Source organism: Psammomys obesus, unplaced genomic scaffold, assembly GCF_907164565.1.
Source record: "Psammomys obesus unplaced genomic scaffold, mPsaObe1.curated_primary_1811, whole genome shotgun sequence".
Classification (NCBI taxonomy): domain Eukaryota; kingdom Metazoa; phylum Chordata; class Mammalia; order Rodentia; family Muridae; genus Psammomys; species Psammomys obesus.
The window spans coordinates 3,599,799-3,624,484 of record NW_026586383.1 but is presented as its reverse complement, the minus strand read 5'-3'; the positions used below and the strand labels follow the sequence as shown (position 1 = coordinate 3,624,484).

Here is a 24,686-nt window from a genome sequence, read left to right as displayed (position 1 = left end):
ACACACACACACACACACACACACACACACACACACACACACACACAGTCTGATAAGAAGATGACTAGTGTTATCAGAAAGCAGGTATGTTTGATAACGGCTGAGGTACTTTTCACTGATATGTTTGGTAAATTAAACAATAACAGCAAGAACTAAAATGAAAAGTTGGACACTAGGTATCACTGTTCGGAATGTATATAATAAAGTATTTTTGGGACTGTTGTTACAGCTAGCACAATTTAAAGCTAAAGTTTTGGTCCTAAAATGCTACTTATGGGATATTTTGAAAAAAAAAATGCATGTGTGTGTATTCACATAAATGCCCTATACAAAAGTATCTTTTCCAGAACAACTTATAAAAATTATATATGGCAAAGAATGTAAACATTCTCAAAAGATGAAACAGTCATACTACATCTATACAATGGAAGACTATGCAGCAGTTTAAACAAGCAAGGCAGAGCAACACATGACAGCATGGCTTTAAAACACTTCATATGTTACTGAGCAGGCATAGCAAATGTTGAAAATCTACTGAGAATGACTGTTTTCAAAAGGTGTGCTTCAGCAGTAAAACAACTGCCCCGGGTAAGTGAGGCCTGGTTTCCATTCACAGTAGTTCCCATAGAGCAAATTAACAGCAATCAACACAAAATTTGTTTGAAGGTATATGTTAAAGCACATAAAAGGCATGAAAAGTTACTACATAAAAGCATAAACAAGTTTAAGGAATTTTTGTGTTATGAACATTATTTCAATTTTTAAAAGATGATATTTTCACACCAAGTTCATAGTTCAAAATCTTTAATTAGCAAATAGTCAAAAATAGAGCAATGCCTTTGCTATACATGTTCATGAGATTGCACATAGTATTCACACACACAAATTGTATGTGAGAAACTCATCATACTCAGAGTAGCCATGCCAAACACTAAAACTACTCATCCTGACATCCTACTGTTACACACAAGCTTTATTGCTCAGGTATTTAAGGTTTTTTAAAGGTATATTTTAATACAACCAAGCATTATTAAGGAATAAAATTATTTGGAAGGCTATCCTCTAAGCTTTACAAAAAGTCATTACTTCTAATGCAAAACAAAAAACAAAAAACAATACATTCCTAAACTGTCTGAACATATGTGTTATCTGGAAAATAAAAACCAAGTAAACATACATGGATGGCCAAAGAACTTAGGCTTAAAAGTAATAAAATAAAATCTAGATATGGTAAAAGCAAATACAACATTCAGTTACCTAAAAATTAAGCATTTTTCTGTTGTTTTAATTTCCTAAGGGGGAAAAAAAAACTTGTAAATGTGTTTAAGTATGTGAAAAAGTAATTTGATGGTTTATTAGTTTACAATTAGTAAAGGATATCAAGCATACTTACATAAGGTCATATAAAAATTACATAAAGTCTCAAAAGCACTCATAACAATGTTTAATATAAAAGTTACTATTGTATTTAAATGAATAAATACTTTAAATGACTTATCAATAACAGCAGGTTGAAATCTATTCCTAATATTGCCAAGAGGACTGACTCTCAGAGGGCAGATCATGATTTAATCATGACATTATTAAAACTTAAAACCTACAAATCCAAGCAAGGAATTCTTAAGAACCTAGCCACACACAGAGAGACAGATAGACAGACAGAGACAGCATGAGAGAGACAGAGAGAGAAAGGCAAAACACTGTAGAACCTTATACCCCCTCTCATCCATATTTCTGATATTGGTGTGACTATGAAGCATACTTCTAAGCATCTTAATAAAAGGGTTAGTAACAGGGAAAAAGGCTCAAATACTCAGTGTCATGAAGGACAATAGCAGATGCACATCTGCAACTGATTCAGCCTCGTTTGCTTTCTGTGCCTGGACCTGGAACACACCTTTCAGCAAGTCTCAGTTTCCTAATCTGTGAAATGGAAACACCAAGTATCTGTGTACTTCACTGGGCATTTGTGCCTGAGGAGACAACGTATATAAAAGTAAATGAAAGTGCCTTTGAAAAGTAAAAAACACTATAGACATAGGTGTTTTTAAAACTGTGCTTACCGAAACACCAACAAAGGCAATCTGTGATCAAATTATGTCCTATATAAATTTCTTAAAGGATGTTTACTGGAGACACTGACAATCACAAGCATACTAATTACTGTCGTATCCATGGCAAGCCATTTTGCTTCTCTAAGTATTTTATTACCACAGAATTGAAATTCTGTCAAATAACAGGGAAGCTGTCAAGCTAGCTAATCAAACCTCCTGGCTTGAACCTGCCATTGCTCCAAAGGCCATATTCTCCCCCAGAGCTTCCGTACTCGACCCTTCCACTACCCCCTTCATACCCAATCCCAAAGACTGAAGAAGCCGTGCTTGGGTTGCAAGGTAAATTTCACCTTATGTTTGCCAGACCCCATACTGACACATCAAGTGAAAAAAGACACCCCCAAAATCCCCATATACAAGCAAATACACGACTACACACAAACACATACATGTCCTTCGTTCCATTAGGAGAAATGTATTTCTTACATAGCAAACGATCATCACCTTAAAACGAAGTGTATAACACAGCACAACAAGAAAAATAAATCATACTCACCATCTCCCATAGCCATGCAGATGGTCCAGGGAGCTCTCTCAAACCAAGAGGTCAAATATCACAGCAAAATAAGTGTAGCTCACTGCCTGCGCCACTGGGCTCGGCCTGCAGCCTACAGGCACCGGGAGCACTGTGTGACCCAGGCCGCGCTGCAGCTCTGCACCGCAATAGCCAACAGCTGCTACTCCACTTCAAAATAAAAGTCTGGGGTCTTGCTGAAAACCCTCGTTTTTTTTTTTTTTTTTTTAGCAGAGCCTAGCAGGGCCTGATCAAGATTACTCTTTAACTGCACATACGCTGTTAGATACACGTTGTGATATTTATCCTTGTGCCGATGTCTGAAATTTAATCTAAGAAAAGCTCTGGGAGCCAATAAATGTCATCCCACCGGGGGACTTTTAATGCAATCATCAAAACACAAGGCATGTGTTCAGCAATCATTTTCTGCTTCCCTAAAGATATCCGTGTAATCAGTAGCAATCACATGATCTGATGGATTAGCTGGTTTGTGCCTTTTAAAAAAAGGTTTTCGTCCTTTTGTCATTACCTTTTAATATTTACAACAGAAGACTGCTAGAAGTGCACAAACAGGAATAGCCCAGTTTCCATGATTAACTGCTCTCATTATGCAGGAAGCGCTCTGGCTGCCGTAAACAAATCACGTCAAAGACATCCCATCAAAGGCAGCTCTGTGCACGGACAGCAGGGCCACACGGAACAAAGCTTGCTTCTGGTGGAGACAGAACTAGCCAGTGCGCAGCTGCAGGGGAGCTAAGCTCTCTCTCTCCAGGCTGCACAGCCATCTCTACATTATCAAGCTCTGAAAAGGCCTTAGGGCTCATGGCCACACAGAAACATGTTTTTAAATCAACCTAAGAAAAGAGCTTCTCCGTTCACTACCAAGAGCATGCTATGAAAATATACAAAAACTAGCCTGGAAGTTATGGTACGGACCTACATAAGCTGAATACTAAGGTAATTCTAAAGTCTAAGTCCTGCGCTTTACCTTACTGCCAGCCTCTAAGGTAAGTCATTCTCTTCCTGGCACCTGTCTTAAACAGAGAAGTAGAAATTACTCTACCGTGATTATAAACCAAACTGTACTTGGTCCTACAAGCATATCAGACAAATTATACACAATCTTTCACAATGAGGGAAAAAGAAACAGTCGCAGCCACCAACTCGGTTAGTGTTTACATCTCTGTTAGGGTAGGAAATTGTCCACAAAGCTCCATGACGACAGCAGGCCCTGCCACAATCACTGGGGACCACAATTTGTAGTCTTTTCATCTTGGGCTGGGGATGGCTCCTTCCAGACACAATATGCTTACTTTTAATTCCATTTCCTTCTAACGGAGAAGCTAATACCTCTGTGCTTAAGGACTTGGCCAACTTGCTTTGGTAACATGAAAATTAAAGTCCAGCTTCTTAAAATCCTCCAGAAAAACAAACATGCATTTCTCACTATTTCCTAAATCAAATGATTTATGTTCGAATTTGATGATATAATTTAGTGTTCTTGACTCTGCTCAACTAGTCCTTTTAAAACTAAAGTCAAAAAACTTAATCAGAGCTTCAGTCAAGAGCATTGTAATGGCAATTATGAAAGAGAGAGAGAGAGAGAGAGAGAGAAGAATAACAGCTACACAGCAAAACCCACAAGAAGAGCAGCAGAAAAGGCTTTGTCTGAATAGTCAAAGCAACAAGACAGTGTTACTCCAGGTCACCCCGTGTACATGGCCCTCTCCAGACCATAGGCTTTGTGGGCTCCTACCTCTACGTGCCAAAGTTCTCCCGACCTCTGCAACATTCAGGGCATAGCTCACTTCTTCAACACACCTCAAACAGTCTCCTCTTCCTGAGGAAGAGATCAGGAAGCCCTGATCTCTCTATGTTCTTCAAATAACCAAATCCTGCTCACCTCTGAGCTTTCATAGTCACTATTTTCTTTTGGCCAAAGTATTGCCCTAACAATTAACTCTTGATAGGTTATTCTATGGATTAGGTCTCAACTGAAATATGTTACTTCTTGAAAGAGGCCAACTTAACATTACTGAATTACTTATACTTTCAGAATTCTACTGGGGACTGAACTGATAGCTCTGTATATAGGGGAATATTCTCACTGAGCTCCCCCAGCCCCAGGCTACATTAAATTTCTCAGAAAAGCCCTGAACTTTCCCCCAGCCCTATAAGGAGCTGAGATGGCAGGCCTGTTCCATCCTAGGGTGTATATAAAATGAAACAGAGTTGGAATCTTTAAAGAAGTTTTGAATAAAGAGTTTTAAACAAAAGTGTTAATAGACAAAGAGTTCCTTGGGAAGAAAGACACACCTGAAGGCATGTGAGGGGGCTTCTCCAAAAGTCACCAACTGATATATTTTTGTACACATACAGCTTATTCAAGTATTCTAAGTTAAAATGAAATGAACCACAATTTTTCTCATTAATATTAGTGGAAATATTTTTTTTTTCATTTTAATGATTTCCCACTTGGCAGCAGGATCTTTAAGAAGCATGCCAATTTCATGAACAAGGAAAACCTGTATCTTTCCCACTGTTAACGGTTACCACACTATGTATGAGCTTGACATGTAACGGGAAGTCTCCTACAGTGGTTCAGAGAAACACTAAAGGAGACCTAAAGTATTGAGAGGAAGAAAACAAGCAGGACATGAGTTCATGTATCAGAGATAGAAATGACTGAATAGTTAGAATGGGAAATCAAGTCAAGTTTCACCTTGGTGGAACAACTAACCAAAATAGCTAAACCTGGAAAAAACAGATTAAGAAGAGAAACAGCCAGGCCTGGTAACACATGCCCATAATTCTAGCATTTGTGAGGCAGAGAGGGAAGGATCAGAAGTTCAAAGTCGTCATCTTCTACAAAGAGTCAGAGGCCTACCAGGGCTGTGTGAGACCCTGTGATGGATGAGAGGGAAAGTGGGAGGCAAGGAAAGGGAGGTACAGAGAGAGGGAGGGGTCAACGGTGAGTGAGGGGGAGAACAAGAACACATGAAACAGAACACAAACAAGGTTGTTCATATAGGATATGATAAACCTGAAATGCCTATGGAATATAGGACACGATAAACCTGAAATCCAGACAGCAATGTCATCAAAACCACAGGCCTCCAAAAGCATAGTATAAAGAAGAGACAGCTAGAAGTATATTTGGGAGTCATCAGCGAAGAATCTGCTTGTCTTTGGTCTGGACTAGACCAGTAAGACAAGAGATTAAACCAAGGGAGAGACAGTCTGGGTCTTAAGATGGCAACCATGACAAATGAGCTTCCTTCTTTTAGTTTCCTCTGCTGTTAACTAATTCATAAAGGTATTTTTTTACTGACAAGGTAGTGCAGTCATTCTTCCATAACAACAGGGGATTAGTTCCAGGAATCTAAGGATGCCCAAGTCTTTCTTGTATAAAATGTTGTGTATCTGAGATGACTTAGACGTGTCCTTCTATGGGCTCATGAATCATGCCTCCAGGGGAACTGCCACAGGACTAGTGAGATTGGAGCATCTTTAAAACCTGGAAATCTCAAACGAGATTTAAATCATTCTGAGAAATGACAGTGTGGAACAAAGCTCTCTCCTTGTTTTCTGTGCCTGCCTCAGGAGCACATGACACAGCCCCAAGGTTAAAGGTGATCGATCACTCAGCATTACTGGTAGTCAGTCACACGAGCTTCTCTCCTGTTAGCTTTCCTCATGCAATACAACACTGCCAGCATCCTAGACCCAGCCAATGACACACATTCATCCTCAAAACCTCTAATTCATCAAAGATCATCTGAGACTCATCATTTATTCTGGAGAAGAAGGAGGCCCCTTCTCCCGAAGGACTCACTGCTGGACCTCAGGGTTTGACTGCCAACAAGGCAGTCATATCGGAACCATATGATTGCTGGTGGAACTTGTCTGATTGCCACAAGATAGCTACCCAATTCGTCTGTTCAAACCAGTGGAGCCCGCAGGTTCTGCCAGTTGGATTAGCCTGGGAACCTGAATTCTAGCAGTCACCAGACCAGGCACGAGCATTTGCCTGCACCCTCTTTCGTTAATATAGTGTAGTTTAACCAAAGGGCTGTACACTGCAATATCACCATAGCCTCAAGTTCAGAACTCTGATTTTCTGCTGCCGTTTGGTACTGGCAATCTCATTAAAAAGAGTTACGTGTAACACGGTGGGAAAACTCTTTTCCACATCCCCAGTGAAATCAAGAGCCGTGGTGCATGGACCAGCCATTCCTGAGGGAAGCAGAATCTGGAACTCCAAGTTCCATCCATCTCTACCCAGAAGAGGAGAGCGCTCAGACTTCCTTCCGGAGAAGCACTTGGCAATGGTGGGAGAAACAACCAAATACACTTTACATTATCTTAAGAGTAATCGGTATAAGCAGTATAATCCAGTTATCACACTGCACCATTGAGGTAATAATAATACATTCCCAAACTTTCCATGTTCAGAACAGAGGTAGTCATCAAAAGCACCTGATTTTGTAGTTGGCTGAATCTATGGGTGTGGTGTCCCCAAATGTGGAGCCACAGATATGGATCATCACAGTATGCCATCATCAAAAACATCTTAACCGAAAACAGAAAAATTTTCAACTCTTTTTATATACAATATATATTATAGATAATTTTAACTGTTATCTTCAACTAGACTTGTAATATTTACATCATAATCTCCAAGACAATCTTCTGGACTTCCTCCAAGAAAAATAAAAGCCAGATTCTAACCTCAAACTGCTGTGTTTACAGTGAGAGAAACAGAAGAAAAAGAAATGGAACAGGGAAAAAACAAGCTCCTTTCAGAAGGTAACAGGAATAATCTTATCAAACACAACAGCAACCATGTTTCCCATATGACCTACATTCAGTGACTCCTTTAATCTTATAATATGAACCACAGACTTTCCTTAGTTATAAGCAAATAGTGTGGGAACACACAAGGATGCTATGAAAACCCCAAGTCACAAAATTTCAAACTCCTCCTTTTCCTGCCGTTCTGGTTTCTACACATATCGACAAAGATAACTACTAGACCTATTAGGATGCAGTTCTTAAACACCTTCTATTCAGAGAAGAGATGTGAGAAACAGCTGTCTGAGTGCGAGAACTGATCGCAATGAAGTCAATACGTGCTTGAAACCTAAGTTTAGATTAAGGTACACACGATCTTCATAAAACCAAACTGTCATTCTACCTGACTCCGTGCAATTCAACAAAGCCTGAGTTTGAATGAACCAGAGAAAAGGCCCAAGTTATATTTTAACTAGTTTTCCTATTATATGGCTTTAAATTCATACAACAAACTTTCCTCCAACATCATTTACTCTGTCAAGCTAAGCCACTTTCTACTATAAAGCTGGTTTTCCACTTAAAGAAAAAAAATTGTACTATCTTTGGCAATAGAATATATTCTTCACAAAATGTGCTAATGAATACAGTCAGGTAGAAGCTACTCGGTAGGACTAAATACAACTTATTAACATTTTAAAAAATAAAGGAATCAAATCAAATGAATGCCAACTTATCTGTGGACATAGACACTGATTTCATAAACTCTACTTTGCTTCTTGCTACTTAAGCAAAGATGACTACTGTAGCAAAATTCCTGCTTGTTTTTTCACCAATATTGTTACTCAGTCTGCACACTGGTGAAAGGAGCCAATCAATCCCACAATTTCTACTCAAAACAGCAAGAAAAAATAATTACTCTGACTATAAGAACGCACTTCACACATAGAACAAACACAAGAGGGTTACCAGCCTGTTGGAGGTTGGTCTGATGTGCATTACTGGCCCTTAAGATCTGGTTACACCTATCTTGGTTTTGTAAACCTGCCCAAGACATATCTGATTGGTTGATTAAATAGCCTATACCTGGGCAGGGCAGAATGGGGTAGGTGTGGCTAAGGTTACAGAGAGGATCACAGGAAACAGACAAACATTAAGAGGAAGAAGGAAAATGCCAAAATGGGTTAGCCTGGAGAAGAAACTGTGTAGGGCCTGGAGGAAGGACTCCAATAATGGTGTGGAAAAGCTAAGATAAATAATAAAAGCAAGTATTTATAAGTTTATGGGTGGAAGATTGGATGATTAAGGAGGATGGCATCGGATGAGGGCTGGGAGATGAATGGTGAGGTGATTCAAACAGCATAAGCAGGAATATCTGCCCAGCCCAAGATAAATAAGACAATTATAAAATATAACAGGTATCTGTGTCTTATTATTTGTGACAGTGGGTAGATAATACTGCTGTGATAATCATAGGGCAAATAATAAATAACAATATATAGCCCAAAACACTCATCTTTTTTTTTTTTTTTAGTTACAACATCAACCTTCAAGTACAAAGACAGAAAGTAAGACCAGAAACATTATCCCTTTATTCTACAATCCCATTATGTAATCTTCATAATTCCTTATGAATTATTCAACTCCAGTACTTTGGAGAAGGTGCAGATCCAGGACATGAGAGTCCACTGCTACACCACAGCTAAGTTTACAAGCTACAAAAATCAATGCTTTTGAAATTAAAGATGCCTACTTGGCTTGAAAACACAGCTAGTGTCTAACACTTTGCTAAGTCATCTCAAATATTTAAGAGGTGGAAGAACTTAATTACTCTTACCTTTGCAGACACTCAAAATCATACCGCCTGAATTTTTAACTTCATCAAATTTGGCAAGTATCATTTCTAATCTGGGAATAAAGAATAAATTGTTTTTACATAGAGATGAACAGAAACAACTTCCTTTATCACCTCTCTTGGAAAAAAGATTCTAGGAATTCGTCTTATTATCTATACAACTCTCCTACAATTGACTCAAAGAAGATACAAACCCCACTCTCTTCATTTGAGAAGTCAAATGACCTGATCTATGTATACAGATATGTTGATAAAACAGACAACTTTCACACAAAGCAATTTCAACAAAATTATTTCTCCAAGCCCAGGAAAAGAACTTTCTAGTTCTATCCTTGTAACAACCTTGTGAAAACCAAACTCAGAAGACAGGCGGCAGATATGAAAAGGTAAAGGAAGGCAGAGACTACATGATGCTGGCGCAGCTGCACCTGAGGCCTCTCCTGCTTGTTGCCTATCTCCCACAACACCAGTTCCACTAAATTTATACCTAGGGTCCTTACTCTTTCTGCACTTCTACTACTGCTTTAAGGTTATTTTTTTTGGAAAGGGGGTTTCCAGACAAGGTTCCCTGTGTAGCCCTGACTGTCCTGGAGTCGCTCTGTAGAGCAGGGTGATCTCGAGCTCAGATCCTCCTGCCTCTGCCTCCTGAATGCAGGGATTAAAGGAGTGAACCACTACTACCCGGCAAAACACACATTTCTGATTAGAAATAAAATGGCCATTCACTACAGAATGAAATTAGAAACACAAATAGAGAGGGAAAACACAAGTACCAACACATGCTCCAACCATGCTGAGACTTTACTTTCCTGGAGCATTTACATTCACAAAGACCTTCCTTTAGGATAAAATGAAATCTTGCCATCAATGCTTTTCTTTATTTATTTAGTTTGCTTTTTCTTTAGCTTTCTAACCTATCATTCTATGACTTATTCATAATATATATTTGTTCCATGAGTTTTAACTGCCAAGTGGTTTTCTTTGGCTTATTTTTACATTTCCTTCCATAATTTTATTTCCTAAAACATTTAAGTCTTGATCCACATCTTGTCATTTCTTACTTATAAAGTGAATCTATAATTTTTTGAAATGCCAATAACTACTTTAAGAAATAACTAAGTATATTTCATGGGCAACACAAATTGAATTTGGTGATTTGTTTGTTTCTTCATTTTAGGGAGGGCTGAAAGATGGAAGGATGGGCCTGAGAGGACTGGAAAGTGAGTGTGATAGGGTGCACCATGTGAAATTCCCAAATAATCAATAAAAATATTATGTTGAAAAAATTTAAAAAGAAAAAAGAAAGGGGCTGGAGAGATGGCTGAGCAGTTAAGAGCACTGGCCGTTCCTCTAAAGGACCCCAGTCTGATTCCTAGCACATTCACAAGGCATTCACAATCAGCTGTAATTCCAAGTATTTGATATCTTCTTCTGGCCGTCATAGATACTGTATGTATATGGTGCAAAGATGCACATGGAGGCAAAACATATATACATATGAAACAAAAGGAGAAGAAAAATACCAATTTAGCAAAAAATCCTTAGGGATTCCTTATAAAGTGATTTCTAAATGTTAACCTCACTTCCAACCACAACTGATGCAGGCAAGTACAGCTATTTATGTATGTGCAGATGAAAGACTCAGGCTGAATCATCCTACAACACACTCTCTTCCATGTGGTTGAAAAGACACTAAAGTCAGATGTGGGCATGAAATTTCAAGTTGACACCACACAATGAGTCTAGATGGGCCAAAGACAGAAAGGAAAGGATTTGGAAAAGCTGTTTGAGAAAAAAATTATAAGACTGTGGGAAAAAAGCAAGCCAGCAATCCCAGCACTTGAGAGGTAGGAGACAGGAGTGCTGAAGGCAAGACTCAGCTATCAGGTGAGTTCAAAAACCAACCTGGGCAAAAGAACCTGCCTTCAATAAACAACAAACAGGAATTTCACATGGAGCAAGAAAGAGAGACAGAGGCAGCACCCTTAGTAAGAGGAGGCAACTGAAACAGTTGAATATTAACAAGAATAGTGGGAAGCCATAATAGGAAAGAGAGAAAACAAAAGCTTCCAAAGGTTTACAACTAGGCTAAGCCTGAAAAAAAAAAAAAGGTGAGAAAATGTTTACTTCACACTTCTATCTTGCTGTCAGTTCTCACTTTCCTTCTATAACTATCCTAATCTCTAGTGAGAATTTTTTTTAATATAAAAATGTAATGTGAATATGTTTTTGTTTGAATCCCAGATGTAGGACATGGGGCTGCTTCTGGTTGTTCACAGCTGACTATGATTTGCCTTGTGCTCTAACAGGGGCATAATTTTGCTGGCTGAAGATAGTTTACTTTGGAATTCTGAGGACTCTTGAGAGGGTAGATAAATGCCAGAACCCAAAGAAGCACAGTGGCTGCTGTTCCCCCCCTGTTGCTGCTCCCCCTTTGCTCCTCCTGCTGTTGCTGTTTAGAGATAACCTAATGATGAAGATCCAATTTGCCCCAAGGAACCAGACATCCCTAATCAGCAGGAAGTATTCTGACAATATTGACGATGCCCGTTCCCCTCTAACCGGCTTTTTCCCACCTAGTGTTAGAAGATTGGAAGAAATGGGGTGGTATAGGAAGGCAGGAAAAAAGAACCTAATAAAGTAGACAAAAGTCCAGCTACAAGTGGCACCCAACATGGAATGAGGCAGAATGGGAAATCTGATTTCTAATGCCCTAGAGGAAACACAAGAGATAAAGCAGTGAATATTTTGTTTCAAGACATCAGCAAAAGGTTTATTGTAGCTGCTATCATTAGGCTTTTCTCCCACTTTGCTAATAGAGGGAATTTTTCCCCCTTTTCTTCCTATACTCTCAAAAAAAAAAAAATGTTAGGAGAATGGCTGAACAATTTGGAAAATTGTGGGTAGAAATAAAGGAATCTAAGAAATAAAGATGTGGATGAAATGGGGGGAAGGGGAATGATCATTCTATTCTCTCCTTTTTGAAAAGTTGCAGTTGGCTATGCAACTGGAAAAGCTGCAGGTGTAGGTGGAAGCTCTTGGAAAGCTAGAGTGCTGAAAAAGGGAAAACAAATGGGCAAGAGAATGGAAGCTTCCTGCAGGATGAATATGAGAAGCAAACCAGGCTGGAAGGCAGATCACAGGCCCACCTGGCACTACATACTTCCAGTCTCAAGTCTGCAAAGCCTTTGGGCAGCATAGGGAGACTGCGTGCAGACAGGGAGGAGGAAGGGAAAAACATACAGGAAGAACAGGGTTACATAAAATCAGCCCATCTGAGAGAATGGGCTAATCTTCAGCCAACTACAGCACCGGAGGCTGGGCAGCCTGAGATTAGCAAATCACTATTGGTTTTCCCAGCAACTGTACAGTGCTAATGGTGTGAATCATGATTATGACATGATAGCATGGCGTCCTATAAAAATGAGAGATCCGAGGCATTTTAAAGAGGCCATGATTTCCTATGGAATGTGTCTACTTTATGTAAACCAAATATTAAGTAACTGGGCTACCCAAAATAGAACTTTTCCTCAATACTGTAAGGGCCTGGTAACAGCTATGCTAGAGGCAGGTCAGCAGTTACAATGATTAATGTGGTACAGGAAGGAAGGTGTGAACGCTGAGCAGCAAAATAGAAGAGGGGGAATGAATATTGTCAAAGATCAGTTGCTTGGTGAAGGGCAGTTTACAAAAACAGATTCGATTTGGTGATGGTGTTATAGAACAATGTTGCTTAATGGCTTTAAGAGTTTGGGATAAGGAGACTGGAGAAATGGCTCAGAGGTTGACAACACTGGCTGCTCTTCCAAGAGGTCCTGAGTTGAATTCCCAGCAACCACGTGGTGGCTCATAACCATCTGTAATGAGATCTGGTGCCCTCTTCTGGCCTGCAAGCACACATGCAGACGGAACATTGTATACATAATAAATAAAAATAAAAGAGGTTTGGCTAATGTTGAAGAAACTGGGAAAAGATCCACCTCATTTACTAAGACTGCATAAGGCTTGGGGAAGCCTTAAAGATTTTTTGAGACGACTGGTTTCAGCTATAAACAATACCATATCAGACCCTGACAGGTGCTGATAGAGATCCTTGCATTTGAGAATGTGAATAATGAATGTAAAAGAGTTATTAGACTGTTAATGGTTTGAGCAGCACCAAAGACATGGAGATAAGAGGCTCGAGGAGATACTGGTAATCATGAATATCATGCTAATATCATAGGACAAGTAAGAGCTTAGAGGTCTCCCATATCAAAATGCCTGGTGCTTCAATTGTGAAAAATTGGGCCATTTACAAATAATTTGTGACCAAGCTGCTAAAAGCCTCAGATCTCAAAATGCTCAGTGTGTTAACTATGAGAAATATACAATACTTTCCTCCAGAGAAGTAAACAAAGTGTTTCTCACACCAGTGGCTTTTTGAAAAGAACACATAGGCTTCCCGAGGTTTGCAGACATTGTGGCCAGGGATACCTGCTGGCATAATATTCTTGTGGAATGTATACAATTTACCCTTATTCATTCAAATGCTGATTTCTCTACCCCACTATCTGGTTTCAATCCGGACATTGCACTGTGATGCTTATTCTAAGCATCACCTGTCTCAAGTTTGCATAAACATGCCACCATCTGTTCTCTATATTGTCAATTAAAGAACTAGCCCCAATGCTGTGCAATGAAGAGAATAGAGTGGGACATCCTGGTCAGGAGAGGAGATCGGGGAGGAGAATGGAGAGATGGACCGGACCTAAGATATGACTAAAGCAAGTATAATGGGTGAAATCTGAATAATAGGAAACTATGTGGGCTTGAAGGTTTAGGATGGAATAAATATTGCCCAGCATTGTGCTCTAGGTTAATTAAATAAATCCCAGTCTCTGTGAGGTGATTTGGGTATACAGCTGGTTTAGGACTAACTGCTGTTTAACTAAAAGATAAATCAATAATAAATTTAAATAATCAACAAATAACACTGGACCCATGAATGCAGGTCCAAGAGAGATACCAAAACAATTTACCATCAAGAAATGAAATGACTCCAGATCCAGAAGTAAAAAGTTTAAGGAGTTTCAGAAAAAGCAGCCAAGAGTGAACAGGTTATTAAAAAAACCTTGACCACTGATCTGAAAAGGATTTAGTTCTCTGTTTATAGCTTCTCACTAAACACAGAATGATTTATGGCCTAAAACAGAAAGGAGGAAACGTAGTGAAAATCTACACAGAAATGTTATAGGAATGTGTTTTTGTTTTAATCCTGGATGTGGAGTATGGGGCTGCTTCACATTGTCCACAGCAGCAAACTATGATTTGTCTCATGCTCTGGCAGGGGCATGATTTTGCTAGGTGAAGATAGTTACATTTGACATTTTGGAAACTCTTCAGAGGGTAGATAATGCCAAAGCCTTGAGAGACCTGGGAGCTGCTGCTACTGCTGCTGTTGCTTGTTGCTGTTTGTTGCTGGATTGATAACTACTAGTTGGATATATCCTGACAACGAAGAATAAACTCAACCCAAGGAACTCAATACTGCTAATCAGCAGGAAGTAGTCTAACAATATCAATGCCCCCTTTCCTCCCTAACCTTTTCTCTCCTATGTTGGTATAATGTTCTTTTGGAATGTATAGTTTACCCTTGTTCATTCAAATGCAGACTTCTCTACCCCACTATTTGTTTTCAATCCGGACATGGTAGCATCACCTGTCTCAAGTTTGTGTAAACATGCCACCATTTGTTCTCTATATTGTCAATTAAAACAACCAGCCACAATGCTGAGCAATGGAGAGGATAGGGTGGGACATCCTGATCCAGAGTGGAAGGAAGAGGAAGGAAGCAGGGAGTAAAGGAAGAGAATCTGTAGGGGAGGCCTTGGAACCACGTGGAGAAATGAACCAGCCCTAAGATATGACTAAAAGCAAGTATAATGGGTGAATGTGAATGGTAGGAAACTACGGGCTTGGAGGTTTAGGATGGAGTAACTATATCCCAGCATTGTGGTCTAGGTTAACTAAATAAATCCTAGTCTCTGTGTGGTGATTTGGTTATATAGCTGTTTAGGAATAACCGCTGCTTAACTAAAAGATATATCAATGGTAAATATTTTAACCCACAACACTCCTACCTAGTGTTAGGGCATTAGAAGGGATAGGGGTGGTTTAGGGAGGTAGGAAAAAGAACCTAATAAAGTAACCAAAAATCTGGCTACAAGTCTCTCCTTGGTCTCTCCTCTTCCCAATCGTTCTCATTCACCAACTTTCACAGGAAACCACAGTGTAATATTGTGGGTTAAAATATATTTAATCTCCTGTTCAAAACTTTATCAAAGATAAACCTGGGGGGCTGGAGAGATGTTTCGGTGGTTAAGAGCACTGTCTGCTCTTCCAGAGGTCCCAAGTTCTATTCCCAGCACCCACATGGTGGCTCACAACCATCTGTACTGGGATCTGATGCCCTCTTCTGGCATGCAGGTGTACATGCAGACAAGACACACACTCTCTCTCTCTCTCTCTCTATATATATATATATACTATATATATGTATATACATACACGTATTATGTATATATGTATATATAATCTTTTAAAATATAAACTTTACATCTGTAAACAAATGTATAAATAAAAGTACAGCATAATTCTCTACATAGAGATGAAGATTCCAACCCCCATAATTAAGCTTCAAACACATATTTTTTTTTTTTAAATGAGAGAGTGTCACACTATGAAGCCACACTGGCCTGGAACTCCCTCTATACAGCAGGTTGGCTTCAAACTCACAAAGACCCACCTGCTTCTGCCTTCTGGATGCTGAAATTAAAGGCATACCTGACAAAAAGTCATTCCTACCAGAATACATAGAGAAAGAGACCTCTAGGTCCCTTTAAATAATTTTGTGTGGGTAAGATTAGCAAACTGAATGGAAGGGAAACACAACAAAGATAAGGCTGTCCAAAATCATACAGCACATCCTAGGAGGCCAGGGGAACTCTAGGAAGACAGACTTGGAAAAGCAACTCTAACGGAAGGGCCATCCTAGGTTCTCAGGTAAGAACAGTAAATTACAGTCAGGGGTTCAGAGCTCTTCTATTTTTGGAATTACTGAGACAGACTTCAAATATCATACACTTCATGGCTTTGAAGTGTCTTTCAGAGCTGGGGTGTAGCTCAGTAGAACATCTGTGTAGCATGTGTGAGGCCTTGGGATTAATTCTCGGTAGCACAATAAAAGAAAATGAAATGTACACCTCAGTGGCTTATAGTGTATCGCATGGATAGTACAACTACTGTCACAATTTGTACGTTTTTATCATCCCAATGAACACCCACATACATATTAGCAGTAGTTGCTCCCTACTTTCTCTCTTCTCCCTAGTCCTAACAATCATTAATCTCCTTCCTATTGCTGTAGACCATACCTGACTTATGGATTACCATATCTGGTCATATTATTCAAATGGAATCACAGAATGAAGAGCTTTTTATGACTGGGTTCTTAATATTCCGCTGTATGGATATACATTTGAATATCCACTCATTAGCTGATTAGACATATGAGTGGGTGGTATTTCCACACGGTTTTGTGCCTATGACTAATGCTGTCAGGAACACTTGTATCGAGATCTTTGTAGAGACATGTTTTCCTATCGCTTGTTTATATAGCTATGAGTGAACTGCTGGGTCACATGATCGCTCTATGAGTGTCATTCTGACAAGTTATAACCTGTTTTCCCAAGCTGCTTTATTATTAGGTTCCTATGAAAGTTTCATTCTTTTATATTTTAGCTATCCTACAGAGGTATGAAGAAGTATGTAGTTTTGATCAGAATTTCTTACATAATTAAATAATATTCAGCATCATTTTCTGTGTTCACAGCTGTCTGTATTTCCTCTTTTAAAACTAATTCAAAATCTTCAAAAATTACATTACCTGTCATTTTGCTACGGAGATGTCCTCTATATATTCAAGATACAAGTTTCATATATTTAATTTGAAAATATTTCTCAACACATAGGGTTTTCTTAAAAATTTAAAAGTGTCCTTTGAGGTATTTTAAAATATTACAAAGCCAATTTTTATTAAAGATATTAGTATATTTTAACTATTTTAAATATAAATGTATATGAATGCAACAATTAATGAAGCTGCCATAAATTTCAAAGACAGCCTTACATAATTTATTTACTCCTTCCTGTTCCTCCCCCTCCAAGCCTTCCCATGTGTCCCTCATTGCTGTCGTTGAAGGGTTAAGCACTCGGAGAGCCTCCCCTGAGGATCCCTCCCCCATTAGCATTAGCATATTGTTTTCCTCCCTCAGCTCATGTTCAGGAAGTCATATTAGTGAGACTTTATGGGTACAGCTTCAAACACTGCTAGAAGACATGTAAACTTCCTGAGCCTCTGGCTGTTACTAAAATCTTTCTGCCTCTCTTCAGCAATATTCTCAGAGCCTTAGGTATAGGAGTCACTTTGTTGATGTATTTATTATTGGGACTGGGCTCCACAACTCTGTATTTTGATTGGTGGTGGTTTTCTGTAATGGTCTCTATCTCTGTTGCAAAGAGAAGTTTCTTTGATGATGGGTGAGGACTACATTCATCTGTATAAAGACAATTATTTGGAATGTAGGTAGATTACACTGGTTTAGTAAAGTGGTGGTTATAGATTTCTCACTAGCCCTGGGAAATTGGCTAAGTTTCCAGTACCAAGCAATTTCCCTCTTATTGAGTGGGCTTTAAGCTCAAATAGAGAGCTGTTAGTTACTGCCATGGTATGCACGTCACTATTGAATCCCTAGGGTCAATGTGTCCTTCTGGTCACTGTTGTGTTCACAGACATCATAGCTGGGTAGAGTGCTGGTTGGTTCTCTCTCTGAGAGCTGCATGGTGCTTTGTGGTACTGTGAAAGCTACTCAACAACGAAGAACTTTCAGAAGAGCTCCAGCGAAGCGTCCTCTGGGTCTGGTGTCTTCAGCAGTAGGGACTTACCTTCCACCTCTAGAGGGCAAACAAGGGCAATAACAATAACCTGTAATGTTTTAGGAGTCTCTTGGACAACCCTGACCATTCAAAAGTAGGCTAATCATGCCTGTTGTTGGAGTTTCTGTTGGGTGGCTCTTAGAGGGAGCATTGTCAGCACAGATGAGAAAATTTCATTTAAACTATATATGCCTGTTCATACACAAATTTAGCACTATGAGAGGCTTTTTTAGGTAGATCATTAATTCCCCCTGTTTTCCCTTACTATTCTCTTCTGTATTGCTCCACTACCAACCCAACCTCTACTCTAACAATGGCCCCTTTTTACTTTACTGGTTTCTGCAGTTACTCTATAGGATGTGTACTCACACTTGAAGATTTGTAGCTAGGAATTTACGATGAGAGGGAACATGTGACATTTGTCCTTCTGCATCTGAGTTACCTCACTCAGTCAGATCTTCTCTAGTTTCATCCATTTACCAGCAAAGGTCACGATTTCATTTTTCTTTACAGCTGAATTGTATTATGCAGGATATATGGAACCCATTTTCATTATCCACTTGTCAAATAAAAGGCAGTTAGGTTGTTTCAGCTTCCTAACTTTTGTGAATACAGCAGCAACGAACCCGGCTGAGCAACATCTATGTAGTATGATGTCGAGTCCTTTCGGGCATACGTCCTGGGTCGTATGTAGATTTATTTTTAATTTTCTGGGAATTCTCCACACTGATTTCCACACTGGCTGTCCCAGTTTGCAATCTCACTTACAATGAACAAGGTTTTCCTTCACTTCTACCTGCCTTCCCATCCCCTCCAGCATCTGTTGTCAGATGTTCCATTGACCTTTGCCTGTTTGACTAGGGTAAGATAAACTTAGTTGTTTTGATTTACATTTCCGTAATTACTAAGGACAATAAACATTTTTTTGAGATATTTCTTTGCCATTTTTCTTCTTTTGAGAACATCCTGTTCAAGTTGTAGGTCCACATTTATAAATGGGTCATTTGTTTGCTTGTTTTTATTCATTTTTTGAGTTCTTTATATATTCTGGATAGCAATCCTCTATCAGACTTGTAACTGGCAAAGATTCTTTCCCATTCTGTGAGCTTTTTCTTTACCCAATTAAAGCTTTTAACTTTTGTGAAGTCTCACTTGTCAACTGTTAGCCTTAATTTGGGGACAAATGGAGTCTTTTATTCAAAAGACCTTCCTGCTCCTATGTCCTGTTGGTACTGCCTATGTTTTCTTCAGCAATTTCAGTGTTTTAGGTTCCACATTTAAGTCTTTGATTCATTTGGAGCTGATTTTTATACAAGGTGATATACACAGGCCCTATTTTATTCTTCTGTATGGACATACAGTTTTCTCAGCACCATTCATTGAAGATGCTTTCTTTTTCACAGCTTACGTTTTTGGCATCTTAATCAAACATTAAATAGCTGAAGCTGCAGGTACTCATGTCTGGATCACTGATTTTGTTTTACTGTTTACCTGTCTGTTTTTCTGACAGCACCATTTTATTTTTATTACTATGGTTCTCTAATATATGTTGAGATCTGGAATGGTAATCTCTCCAGCACTGCTACTGTCTTTTAGTTTCCTCAGGATTGTTTTGGCTATCCATGGTCTTTTGTGGTTCCATATGAATTTTAGGTTTGTTTTTTTTTTTTTGTTTTGTTTTTCTATTTCTGCAATGAATGAGATGGGTATTTTACTAGGGCTGCATTAACTCTCTAAATAGCTTTTGGTAAAATGGTCCTTTGCATAGTGTTAATTATACTTATCCATGAACATGGGATGTCTTTCCATCATCTACTGCCTTTTTCTGTCTTTCATCAGAGGTCTAAAGTTTTGGCTGTTGAGGTCCTTTACTCCCTTAGGCTCCCTTCGTCATGTTTATTCTTAGGTATTTTCTTTTTGTTGAGACTACTGTGACTGGGAATGTGTCCATAATCTTTTTCTCTGTGTTTGTTGTTGGTATAAAGAAAAACTATTAAGGTATACAGAAAAGCTACTGATTCGTGTAAATTGATTCTCTATGTTGCAACATTGCTGGGTTTATCACTGATAGAGCAAATGTACTGACATTTTTCTTGTGGGGCATATGATTTGATTTCAAGTGTTTAATAAAAAACTGTGTAGTAATTTCTAAGTATTTTACACTTTAGCTCCTCTGATTCATGTTTCATTTACTCTTGGGTATGCTGTGAGGGCGTGTAACTCTGTGAATACTTGGAGCACCCCTTGCTGCTCTGCATGCTCTCAACACAGATATATATATGGGTGTGTGGGTGTGTGTGTATACATATATATATAATGTATCAGTGACCCATAAAGATAAGAGTTTATTTCTGGACTCACAGCCATGTTTCAGTGACCCACGTGTAGCATTGTGTAGTACTAAGTTAGTACACTACTATCAGCACGCATCTGCTCAGAACTGACTTTATGCTGATGGTTCATTTGATACACTTCCGTTGTGGTGGCTGCATTCTAACTTTAATTTTTCTGCTGCCTTGTTCGTAGTTTCCAAATTTCATGTATATATAATGTAATATACTGAATAGAAACAGTTCAAGGCCAACCTGGGCCATATATCAGAAACCCTTGTATCAAAAACTAGTCCCTGCCCCTGCTTTTTAAAAAGAAAAAAGCCAAATGGCAAAAATGAAAGGACACTCCTCTTTATTAGTAATCAGAAAATATATATAATACATCCACAATGAAGCCACCAGAAATCAGAAATTAGTAAAAAAAAGACTAACAATGTAAACTTTTGGTGAAAATGTAGACCACCAATAACCACAAACAATACTAGTGGAAAATAAATGGCTATAATATGGGCTCTAGGGAAAAAAAATGTTAGGAGTAGCCATTAAAACAATTTGCAAGAAAAACAAACAAACAAACAAACAAAACAAAACAAAAAAAAAAAAAAAAAACACTCTGACCAGCCCACCTTTACACTTAAAATGCCCAAATGCCTTTTATTTTACTCTACTTATTTAAGTGGCCTGGCCCTGCAGATATGGGTCTTCAGGTTCTTCAGAAGGTGGCAAAGAGGATAGAGCCTATTGCCTCAGTCAGTGTATCTATCAATGAACATCTGAAGGATTAGTAACCTAACATTCCCTGGGAAAAAAAAAAAAAAAAAAAAAAAAAACACCACCAGTCCAGCACCACAGGGCCCTGACAGACTCCCAGGACAGAGAGCAAGGTACAGACTAGAAAAAAACCCAAGGTAAGGCTCGAGTGAGCCCAAGACAAACGACCCTCACAAGGGGCCACTCAGGCTGGCCAGACGATGAGTGACCTCTGTGCAGTCCTGGGAAAACAGACCAGGCTTGAGATGAGCCCTACCCAGAGCCATAATGCATGAACCTGAGATCACTCTTGAGATAACCCCAAACACTCAGACACCCTGGGCACCACTAAGAGGAACAAGTAAGTGGTAGAGAAATGGAAGAGAAAGAAAAACAGAAGGATGTGGGCACAATGAAAAAAGGCTAAAGTGGAGAGTCAAGGGTAGTGAGGAAGAGCCTGATGTGAGTAGTTGGTGATGTCACCTGCCACTGCAGACCATGTCTGGGTTCATGGCCCAGCAATACAGGGGTCTGTTACCACCAGAGGCCAAACGGACATCCCTGGTCTGGGCTGCAGCCTGAGGACATGTTAAATGTCTAAGGACTGTGTAGGACTGACCCCACCCCTTACCTGGGCATGTTGGGAGAGCTGGCCCTGGCAGCAGGAGAGTAGGAGAGCTGATCCCACCCTAAGCAGTTGTAGTACTCAGGAGACGGACCCTGCACATTGTGGGAGTTGCAGATGAGCCAGCCCGAGGATAGGAGAGTGGGAGAGCTGAAGTGACATGAGTGAGGGAGAAATGTAGCCCCATCACCTCTTGCCACCTCTGGCAAGCAGGAGGTCTTGAGGTCATCAGAGCAGGAAAGCTGGTCCTGGCCCTCACCTGCTACGGCACTCAGGAAAGCAGGAACTGTACCTCACCTGCTGCAACACAGCAGAGCTGACCCTGGATGGGGACTCAGGTAAGCCATCCCAAGGGTGTGAGTATAGGAAAGCTGGCACTACCTCTTGTCTGCTGGGCAGTGAAGTGGATGAGGGAGAAAAACCCTCTGTCCCTCCTTCATTCCTCACCATCAATGGCAGGCAGGAGAGATGGCCCCAGGATCATGGTACTAGCCCCAGGGTCATGAAAGTGGAAGAACTAGCCATGTCCCTCACTACCTGCAGCACTCTGGAGAGCAGGTCCAGCACCTCAAATGGGCATCGGGGTAGAACTGGCTCTGATTTGTGGCAGGGGAAGGGAGAGGGTGTTTAGTTATCAAGAAAGCTCTAGAGCCAACCCTGAGGGTGTGAACTAACCAGCTCAGATAATTCTCAGACCCAGATCCACAGCTTTGAATTGGCCCATCCCAGCATCTACCCCATCAATGAACTGCTGGAGAACATGCAGACCCAAAACTACAGATCTCCATCAAACAGGGTAACAACAGGACATCCCAGTGAGGTTCCAGTATTGATAGAGAAGCAGAAGCCAAAGGCCTCATATCAGACCAACAGGTTGCTGTAATGAACATTTGCAAGCAAAGAAGTGTAGATGAAAGGACATGGTATAGGACACACCGTGATATTCATTACAGCTTTCTAAACAAGATTTGTTTTTTTTTCCTGTTGTGGTGGGGGGAGGTTGCAAGGGTGAAGGGCAGGTATAAGAGGATTGGGGTAAAATGATCTGAAAAATCACAAAGAATCAATAAAAAGTTTTTAAAAAAATAGTTTAGTGGGCAAAAAGGTACTTGGCCTGATGACTCTCCCAAGTTGTCCTCTGACCCCCACACATGTACCGTGTCATGTACCACACAGCCCAGATAAACTGTAATTTTAAAAGACATAAATTGTTAAGAAAAAAAATACACCTACCAAAAGCCTACAACTAACACCATTCTTTCCTTTTTTTTGAGACAGGTTCTCAAACTCACAGAGATCCACCTACCTCTGCCTTCCAAGTACTGGGATTAAAGGTGTGCAGCACTATCCAGCAACTAACATTAACGTTAAGAAATTAGAACTTTTCTAAGATGAGAACAAGGCAAGAATGTACCCCATTCTACCCTTTCTCAACAGCACATGGGAAAGCCTAGATAACAAAGACAAGAAAGAAACATGAAAAACGTACAGACTGGGAAAAAGAAAACCATCTTTGCAGGTGATAGGACTATGTATGGAAAAAATCCTAGTTCATATACACACACACCCTACCCTGAAAATATAAAGCACTTCCACAGCTGAAGGAAACCTGAGGCTACATGAGTGCCAAGTGCCTGGCAGTGTAGCTTTATTTCTAGAAGTTGGTTCCAGAAAACTCAGGATACTAAAATTGTAGATGCTCTGGATCCCCTGGTACTCTCTATGCAGTCCTGGCTATCTCCAACTCACAGAGATTGGCCTGCCTCTGCCTCCCACATGCTAGGGGTAAAGGTGTGTGCCACAACATCTGGCTCTAATATTTACCTTAATAAAATAGACAAAATTACAATTTAAAAAAAATCTATAGCAAAAAAATCAATTTAGGAAGACTCACCTGGCAGGGGGAATGTCTCTCTTACACAAATCAATCCTCAGCTTCTCTCCTACATGTCTATAAATCTCCACAATGGCCGAGATTGCAGCATTTCTCACCTGTCAAAGAATTTACAACATTTTTTAAAATTTTAGATGCGACACATACTTCCTTTTAAGGTAACAATAAACTAGCAGGTTTTAATGTCTTTTCAGTACCTGAGGAAGATATAACATGATTCGTTATTAATGGAAACCAAAAGCCAAGGTCCGTCAAGAAGCTCTAGAAAACCCATTTAAAAAGGGAAGACCTCAGCGGTGGAGCACTTGCCTAGCATGTAGGTCCTTTCCATCCAATCCCCATCACCATTAGGGAAAAAAAAGGTAAGAAGGTGGTTAATATAAGTCTCTGAATAAAAAAGCTACCAACTGGAATTTTAAAAAGCAGTAATTGTATTAACTTAAACTACAGTTAATTAATTTTCTTGGAATAAAATTGTCTTTTTGAGAACTGGCTGGAGCGTGGTGGCACACACCTTTAATCCCAGCACTTGGGAGGCAGAGGCAGGTAGATCACTTCGAGTTTGAGGACAGCCTGGTCTACAAAGCGAGTCCAGGACAGCCAGGGCTACACAGAGAAACCCTGTCTCAAAAAACAAAAGAGAATGAGAACTGAACTTTTAAAAAAGAATTTTTACATAGCATTTCTAAACTTACTCAGAATAGTCAAAAGGTAAAAACAAAGAAAAATGAATATTCTTCTATGACTGTATACATAAAATGTGATACCCGTTAATTAAAAAAAAAAAAAAAATCAGTCAACCTCAAAAAGAAGAGGGAAATTCTGATACAGTTT

The 24,686-nt window shown here is 39.6% G+C and overlaps 1 protein-coding gene and 1 pseudogene across 5 annotated transcripts in view; one reads left to right on the top strand and one right to left on the bottom strand.

Annotated features, from left to right (window-relative positions):
- Positions 1 to 24,686, bottom strand: part of Clasp2 (cytoplasmic linker associated protein 2) — a 177,086-nt gene that overhangs the window by 128,377 nt on the left and 24,023 nt on the right. For 4 of the 5 annotated variants that reach the window (XM_055601779.1, XM_055601780.1, XM_055601781.1 and 1 more), the window contains exons 6-7: positions 23,853 to 23,950; positions 9,257 to 9,327 (exon numbers count right to left, since the gene is read on the bottom strand). In XM_055601779.1, coding sequence (XP_055457754.1) covers positions 9,257 to 9,327; positions 23,853 to 23,950 — 169 coding nt within the window. Of the gene's footprint in view, positions 1 to 2,610; positions 3,295 to 9,256; positions 9,328 to 23,852; positions 23,951 to 24,686 lie in introns of those variants that run through there. The other variant, XM_055601785.1, reaches the window with a different exon arrangement.
- LOC129672407 (small nucleolar RNA SNORA17) lies at positions 21,264 to 21,380 on the top strand (annotated as a pseudogene).